The sequence below is a fragment of the Eutrigla gurnardus genome (assembly GCF_963514095.1).
Source record: "Eutrigla gurnardus genome assembly, chromosome: 17".
NCBI lineage: Eukaryota > Metazoa > Chordata > Actinopteri > Perciformes > Triglidae > Eutrigla > Eutrigla gurnardus.
Window position 1 is genome coordinate 15,223,806 of NC_139928.1, and position 8,819 is coordinate 15,232,624.

At 41.2% G+C, this 8,819-nt stretch overlaps 2 protein-coding genes across 3 annotated transcripts; one reads left to right on the forward strand and one right to left on the reverse strand.

Moving 5' to 3' along the window:
- The first annotated feature begins 516 nt into the window (after positions 1 to 516).
- LOC311027927 (small ribosomal subunit protein eS19) lies at positions 517 to 4,939 on the forward strand. 2 transcript variants are annotated; one of them, XM_084032149.1, is made up of 6 exons: positions 517 to 833; positions 1,053 to 1,123; positions 3,042 to 3,142; positions 3,677 to 3,860; positions 3,944 to 3,998; positions 4,460 to 4,939. In XM_084032149.1, the coding sequence occupies exons 2-6, from the start codon at positions 1,053 to 1,055 to the stop codon at positions 4,505 to 4,507; spliced, it is 459 nt and encodes a 152-aa protein (XP_083888275.1). In that variant the 5' UTR covers positions 517 to 833; the 3' UTR covers positions 4,508 to 4,939. The 2 variants fall into 2 exon arrangements, with proteins under 2 accessions (XP_083888275.1, XP_083888276.1); XM_084032150.1 differs by having other exon boundaries at positions 517 to 816.
- A 46-nt stretch (positions 4,940 to 4,985) lies between these two features.
- Positions 4,986 to 8,167, reverse strand: LOC311027475 (trypsin-like; the record flags this gene model as incomplete). Its single annotated transcript, XM_084031497.1, has 5 exons — positions 4,986 to 5,138; positions 6,794 to 6,930; positions 7,172 to 7,425; positions 7,783 to 7,936; positions 8,128 to 8,167. 5 exons carry the CDS (start codon positions 8,165 to 8,167, stop codon positions 4,989 to 4,991), a joined length of 735 nt encoding a protein of 244 aa, XP_083887623.1. The 3' UTR covers positions 4,986 to 4,988.
- Between the last annotated feature and the right edge of the window lie 652 nt (positions 8,168 to 8,819).

Here is an 8,819-nt window from a genome sequence, read left to right on the forward strand (position 1 = left end):
ATATTTTATTAATAAAAACACTCATAGCGGCCCTCACCCAAGGGCACTTTGGAGAAAAAAAAGACCTGGACACTAGCCTGAATCTAAAAAGATGGCAATTCATTGGCAGCAAATAGCCATTAATGATTGAAGAAAGCAATTACATTTATGAAAAGCATTATCTCATGGTCATCCCTTAAAAATGTATCATACCTTACATTCACTTCTGGATTTCTTTTAAGCCCTACGCACATTTTATACATGAACTGCACACTATGCAGCAATACAAGTCAAATAAAAGATGGTGACTTTTTTTTTAGCCCGGCAGCGAAAGCTCCAGGTTAGTGAAATAAAAACAACAAAAAAAAGGTTACTTACCTTCCACTGGTGGTGTCTTCCTTACTGAGTTGCTTTCTCCTCGCCTGCTGACTGCAGCACAATTCTTGAAAAGCCTTTGGGTCTGGTTAAACAGAGAAATGGGCCAGAGGTGTAAAATGGGTGCCACAACACTGCCCTCTGCTGGGAATCAACGGGAACGACTCAAACTCACACACGGTCGTGAAAGTCACAGTGACGGTGAAGATAGTCTTTTAACCATCAATATGACCCATTGCCGAGTCATGCTGCCTTATTAAATATATACGCGCCGAGTTGTGTGTTGAGTTGCTTCGGTTTAAGGGCGTTTAAGTCGCTGGCGAGGTTGCGGGTATCATCCTTTCCAAACGAGGGCAGTCTTCCTCCCTCACTCCTCAGCATCCTTCCTTCAACCCGCAGTAGCTGCCGTCGGCTAAACTGGAGACAAACTCCAACCCAAACTCCACCACCCGGCCTTTTAGGGTAACGTTATATGAAACGTAAGATATGTGTTATTACTGTGTGAGAGGTGTACGTGACTGTCATGACGGCTAGCTTAACTTACTACTACTTTAGCAAGCTAGCAGCTAACGTTAGCAGACAGTTCCAACGGCTGCCGCGCGCGACGCATGACGGCTCGTGAAAGCAACTACGTGACCATTTAAAATTGCGCTTTTTTTTTTAAAAGCTCACCCGTGTCTCCATTGTGCCTTTTTTAGATGCCCAGTGTCACGGTGAAAGATGTCAACCAGCAGGAGTTTGTGAGGGCCCTGTCAGCTTTCCTCAAAAAGTAAGTAAGTCTCGAGACCAGCGTACGCTACGTGACTGGCTGAGATCCACCTGTCAATCACACGGCTGATGGCGGAGGCCTTTGTAACACATCAATGGCTCAAACGTTACCCTCCTGCTAAGAAGACGAATAATAAACGCACTGTTCTGTAGAGCCACTATGCTAATTTTAGACAGGTAATTTGGATAGTTGTAGGAGATGTAAAAGCTTGAAGTGAGCTGGATAACTGGTCTTTATGTATGATGTCCATATGCGGTTTCAAAAATACTTGTATAAAGCAATTATATACAATATTATAATTTTTTTTTTACTCATTGCCGTCTTTATTTTGATGTGTGAGAATCTTCAACTGATCGCAATTATTATTATTATTATTATTATTATTATTTTTATTTTTTTATATCACTCTTAACTGTACTTCTACAGCATATGATGATTGGAAGTATTATTTTGGAGCATTGTATCAAGATGAGATCATGCAGGCAAAATTCAGATGTGCATATGAGGATTGTAAGCACAACCATCTTTTGACAAAAGTATTATAGTGCTCTTGTCTCCTTTTTATGTTTGTAGTTATAATTGATTGGAAGCAGGGGAATTGCCATGGCAGCAGCAGAAGAAGAACAGGTGCATGGCGTAGAGACATTATGAGCGTCTACATCAAATTTAAAAAAACATAAATCAAAGGTACTCATTATGATATACACCCACATAAATAGTAACTATAAAGTGTATTGAACTCAAATAATCACACACACAAAATGAAGAGTCAAGAAATATACAAGAACTGCACTTAATGAAATGGAATTGGATGATTGTGTGTAATGATCCTGGGCCTGCAGATAGCAGTGTGAATGATTTAAGGAGCAAATGTGGGTAAAAATATATTGTATATCAGCCACAGTTTATGTGAGAATTGCAGGAACTGGGAGTCAGCAGGGATGCTGAGGCAGAACTGAAACAATGAAGGAGGAAGACGGTAGAATTATAACTTTCACTGCCGTTGCGTGATTCCATTGGACACAAAAAGACTTTCTCCCATAGACTTATGTTGGGAAAGAGGTCGACTTGCACGTACAAACATTTAAATAACCCAATTTCAAAACAGGCCTAAGTTAAATGCACTAATTGTCTTAGACTTATTTTCTGTCCTCAATTCATATGAATGAGCCTTGATATGAATGCACATTTTTCCTGATGCATGTATGTAGAGCTTCAGTCTGAAACAATAGCTTGTGAATGTCAATGAATTAAGCTTGACACCATAACAGACATTTTCCATTATGAACTGTTGAAATTACACTGCCTATGATTTTATTGTAGGACGGTAACATCACAAATTGGAAAAAGTTTAACATCAATGTGACTAATAACTAAAAACTGACAACTGATTAAAAATTACCAATGAGGCTCAGAATATAAAAAAAATCTGCATTTGTTACAATATGGTGTGTAAAACGCAGATTTTCAAATGTATTAAATAATGAAAGAAAGCTTTTATTGTTTCAAACAAACATTTAAACTAACATTTGTGTTCTTCTGCTGCTGTTACACCTGCAATTACAGTTTATCGCCACAGGTGGCACCAAAGAAAACAAAACAGAGAGATCTTCGAAATAAACGTATAACATACATTTCTCACTATAGGTCTATGCCATCCATCTGTTGTCTGAATGGCTTCAACATAATGATGATTCACAAAAAGGATGTAAAAAGAGAACTTCACACTAAAGCAGAACACTGGTTGACAGGTCACTGACATTACCTAACCCCCATTTTGTGTCTCTCGGACATTACTTCCTGGAAAACTAGCATGCCTTCACAAGCTCCAGATTTGTTGCTGTAATTTTCCTGAACGTTGCGTTGTTTGATGCTGTCCGGTCCGTTGACTCATCACATCGACTCATTGATTTTTCAGGTCCGGCAAACTGAAAGTCCCAGAATGGGTCGACACCGTGAAGCTTGCCAGGCACAAAGAGCTGGCTCCATGCGATGACAACTGGTTTTACACCAGAGCAGGTCGGTAACACTGGAAGTGTTTTACATGCCTCAAGTTCATCTGAAACGACTAATACATGAAGTGGTTATTCTTTTAAAATCAGTTACAAAACACAAATGCAGCTTTTCTTTATCTCAAACTCCCTGCTTTCCCCTCATTTTATAGACTAAACAGTAAAGTAAAATGACATTTTTTCAGTATTTCCTTTATGTCAAAAGGAATACTGCTGGTCTCTGGACCCCCTTTTAGGAATCCATGTGATATATGAATACAAACAAAACACTTATAATATTGTGTAATATTTGTCAGTCCTATCATGAGTAGATTTTCCATAACTGGTACAATATATATAATAAAAGCCTCTCTCTGTTGTGTATCTAATCTCCTTGGACATGTTGACCCCACAGAGTCCACAAGGGGAAAAAGGTCTCACGCTTGATAAGTTGGAATGTTTGCTTTCATGTCTTTTTGGGTGAACGGGAGCGTTTTTTCAGATGATAAAACAAGGATACATTGCAACACATAGCCCGTATACTGTTTGCACTTCTCACCAGCATCGACGGCTCGTCACCTGTACCTGCGAGGAGGGGTCGGCGTGGGCTCCATGATCAAGATCTACGGAGGGCGTCAGAGGAACGGTGTGTGCCCCGCCCATTTCAGCGTGGGCTCCAGGAATGTGGCGAGGAAGGTCCTCCAGGCTCTGGAGGGCGTCAAAATGGTGGAGAAGGACCCGAATGGGTGAGAGGGAGAGAGAGGGAGAGAGAGAACTATGTTAAGGTAAATATTTGAATAAGTAATGTTTCATTTTAACGTGTTTACAGTGGACGGAGACTTACCCCTCAGGGCCAGAGAGATCTGGATAGGATCGCTGGTCAGGTGGGTTGTTGAACTTTACAGTAATAATTATGCTAAACCTTTCCCATAATGCTTGTGTTTCTGTAAATCTCCACCACTGGTGTAGAAAAGAGAGAAATAAGAGACCTTTCGATACTGCTGCAGTGTTTATTGATGTTTACGTGCATGCTGCAAATATAGGTTCTTTTTTAATATTATTATTTTGTGGGTTTTATGGTCTGCATTGTATTTCATATTATTTTATCAAATGTTTTATTTTCAACCTAATTTTTTAACATTCAGTTTGGCATTCTGTCCATTTTTATGTTGATTCTATGTCTATTTTTCTTGATTGTAAAGAACTCTGTGCTGCATCTCTTGTATGATAGGAGCTATAAAAAATAAAGTTTATGATCATTATTTCTGTGTGCACATGCTTCCAGTTTGATATGCCTGCATGGCTATATCCCCTCTGCTCTCTCTGTCCTCCTTTGTATATTTAGGTTGCCTCGGCAAACAAGAAACAGCGAAGTTTACAAAGTGCCGTCTGAGGAATGCATGCAAAGAATCCACACGGTGACATGCAGTTATGACTTACTGCTTCTTTACTGGAGTTTGCTTGTATCCCACGTCACTCAAGTGCCCACTGTGATATTTCATAGAGATGCATGTGTCTATAGTGCATTAAGTACAAACTAAATATTACACACGGATGTTATACAGGTGTAGATTTGCTTTTTGTTCATTTATTTATTAATTTTCAAGACGGCAGTGGCCTTGTGACAGCACAGAATGGATACAGAACCACTGGAAATACCATATTGCCAAGCAAGAGCATGTTAATGGTTTGCCAGAAAAATGTGAAACAAATGTGTCCAATCCTTCAGAATATTGCCTGAACACGTTATTCATGAGATGCATATGAATGAAAGAGTAATACAGAGGCTGTTCCTCCAAATAAACTGAGCATGAACACAAGCGTATGACGTTGTGATGTCAGCTTGGACGTGGATGTATGGGGTGACCGTGTGTTCAGTTGTTGCGCATGGTGGTGCTGATCCAGCTGTTGTAGCGGCACACGCGGGCGTAGACGCTGGGGTGTCCCGGCATGGCGCAGTCGTAACCCCAGGACACGACTCCCTGCAGCTGACCGTTACACACCAGAGGACCACCGGAGTCTCCCTGCAACACAAGAACGACAGGGGTTTAAATGTTTCTCTAAGTGGTCTTAGTAACCACATTGTGAGCACTTTAATGCAGTTTTCTATTAAAGAGTAACACCAGGGTTTTGCTGCGCTCCATGGTTGAAAGTTGAAACCCCGTTTGGCCTTTAGGTGTGGTCAGAAGAGTGAAAAATGTATACTAACACCACCTATGTGTTATGATAAAACCACTACATTGTTAGATATTTGCTATATAATGTATTAGTTCAGGTGGCTGTGAGACGTCAATATTCATGGAAAAATAGTGATCTACTGTTTAAAGTTGCTAAATTTGAATTGAGAGCACATCTATTGCTTCTCAACGGCTCCCAACAGCTCACATAATGCTATGCTATGCTTCCATGAAGAAGGTGGCGTTCGGAGGGACGTTATCACCTATAACCAACTGTGTAAACAAAGCATGGAGGTGCTGGGATTGCAACACACGGAGGGAGAGCGAATTAATTCTCTGCTCGGATTGACATATTGACATATTGACTGGCATACACCACAATGTTCTCAATATCCCATATACACATCGGAATCAGAAGAGGAGGCCCTCACAACCCCTGTGCATTCTGGGAGAGGGTGTTGACATGTTGGAGGTAGTACAGTCTGAACTGGAAGAGCAACACTGCGGCTGTATATAAGACGGGGATGAGCAGACTGCGTTTCCTGAGGAAGCTGAGAGCAACGTGTGCAGCAGGATGTTTGAAGTCTTCCATCAGTCTGTTGTGTCCAGAGCTCTGTGGGAGCTGTAGTCTGCTGGGGGGAGCAGCGTCGGAGCCGGTGACACCAGGAGACTTAATGCATTGATTTAAAAGGCTGGCTCCCTAATTGGGCACATAGCCGGCACCTTTGAAGTTGTGGTGGAGATGAGGACACTGAACAGACTGTTATCCATTATAGATAATTCTGAGCAGCCTCTCCTCCACCTACAGGAAAGACAGCAGCGCTCCTTCTCCGACAGACTGATGAAGCGTTGCTGCCGCAAGGACCGATACAGGAAATCTTCCCTGCCCAGAGCAAACACCCTCTACAACACCTCCCATCTGTTTAACAGAGAACTCCCAGCTGTGTAGTTTTACTTCTGCACCTTCTATAACCTGCACATCGTTATAGTATCACATTACCTCATTTAATGTGACAAAAATGTCACAAAAACAGCATCAATTTGCAAAGTTTTGTGTAATATATATTGTACATAGTATTATATTTATATTTTATACAGATTTTTATTTATAGTGTATTTTAATATATTTTGTTATAATACATTTCTAATAGCATATCATGTTTGAACCTTTCTCTATTCTTTAAACGTCATTGAAATCACATTGCTCTTATAACAAATCACCCAAAAAACTAGAAAAGGAAACGTGTTCAGAGGGTTGTGTCTCTTGCAATACTGTTACATCATCTTCCTGCAGACACACATGATACAGACACAGCCGAGGCAGTGGTGCGCACTAGAAATGTATCTGTCTATTTTTAATTAAATTATTTTAGAGTGGATGTATGCATCATTGGGAAATAAATAAATAAAATAAATGAAACGCAATTCTCAGTGAAAATAAGTGCTACAGTGTGTACTTGTGTGTGTCCCCTGTGTGTTCACTGTGGTTTAGTCCAACTCACTTGGCAGCTGCTGGCGCCTCCGTGCATGAATCCGGAGCAAACCATGTTGGCGGTGAAGATGTGGGAGTAGGCGTTCCTGCAGATCCTGTCATCGATGATGGGCTGCCTCAGACACTGCAGCCTGTCAGGAAAGTCATCTGTGCAGCAGGAAAGCAAGTCTCAGTCAAGGTACCTGCCATTATGTAAATACTACAAATAACACGGAAGTAAGGTGGTATTAAGAAAAATAATGAGCAACGGAGTGATGAGTTGACTAATTTGTTTGTTAAAGGAAAAATAATTGAATACCTTTTGGTTAATTAACTTCATTTATCAAGTAAAATGCCAAACACATGACACATGACCTCTCATCACTCCCAGATTCAAGACTCAACGTACTTCCGTTGGCCGAGGTGTTGCCCCAGCCGGACACCAGGCAGTTCTCGTCGGCCTCGGGGCAGCGGGAGGGCAGGGCCACGGGCTGGACGTAGCCGTTGAGGTTGGCGGGGCGGCTCAGTTTGATCAGCATGATGTCGTTGTCCAGGTTGTAGCTGTTGTACTGTGGGTGCTTGATCATCCTGGCACCATCAATCCATTGCTCCGTGCCCTCATTCACAGCGATGTCGTGCTCGCCGAGACGGACCTGGATACGACTGGAGGAGGTATGAATCAGTGGTTTCCTTACAAAGCATACACCGAGTTAAAGACAACCGTGTCACACTGGTTGGATTCTGTTGAACTTTGCTTTGCTATAACAACCGATTAAAGCACTGTTAGTAGTCTTAGTTTAACTGTCTTTTTGTTGATGCATGAGCTTCAAGTTTTCTGAGTGTATAGTACATTTTGTTGTGTGTGTATGCAATGAAGAAAAACTCAAAAGAAAGTATCCCCACATATTTTAGATTACCTTTGGTGTAGCTCTTGTCAATGGAATTTTATCTCAATTTATGTGCCTGACTTGCAGGGCAAAACAACAAATGCACAAAAAAAAAAGTACTTCTGGTACTTACGATTTGTAGCAGTGAGCAGCAGACACCACCCACTGGCTGGAGATGAGGGATCCACCGCAGAAGTGGTACCCAGCGTTCAGAGACACCTGGTAGGGCACAGAGTGTCTTGGACACTCATACCCTCCGACAACCTTAACGTCCTCAGCTGCAGCAACTGAAACAGCGTGTGGGGATTATAACATACGAAATACAACCTAGACATACTAAACGATACATACATCAAATATTTGACACAGTTCAACCTCTTTTAAAGCTCTACAGTGTGTAAACATGTCGATAAGAAGTTATTATTCAAGTTATTTATCAAACCAAAATAGACAAATAATAATTTGGTTAGTCTCATACATGCAGCTCCAAGCAAAGCCAGGAATATCAGGGCCTTCATGGTAACTTCCCTCTGAATGTAAGAAAGAAACAGTTCACTCTGTTTATATAGACGCGTCCTGCCTAACATGTTCCCATATGCATCAAGGTCAGGAAGGAAAAAGACCATTCTGGGAAAGAGCCATATGGCAGAAGGCAAAAGCAAGACCTTGAGTGACGTCAACACCAAGGGAAAAAACACAACGTGCCACTTAAGGGCGCCGCTGATTGAACAGTGCTCCCGTTACGTAATCAGCAACTATGTAATTTCAATTTAATGTGATTTTTTTTTATTGTTTTATCATTATCTTATTCAGCAGAGTGGAACAGATGTCCCATTTCTGACAGTGTGAATATTTGTGGCTTACTTTAACTGTCGGTATGCACGATAGCAGTTGGGTTCGCAGGTGTGGCTGGTTTCAACTCCACACTGGGCTGCAGGCACATTCAGTAGGTTTATCAGTGATCCATAGAAAACCTGATAAGACTTTCCCAAAACTGCAACACTGGGGGAAAAGGGCAACGCAATAGAGTATGATGTATATTCAGGTCTCCCAAACAGGGATCACAAGATTATCGTTGCAGGAAAAAGGAAGGATTAAAAATACAGGTTATGTACATTCATACATGTTTACCTTAGAATAACAAGTGATATTTAATGAATGTATGTGTTA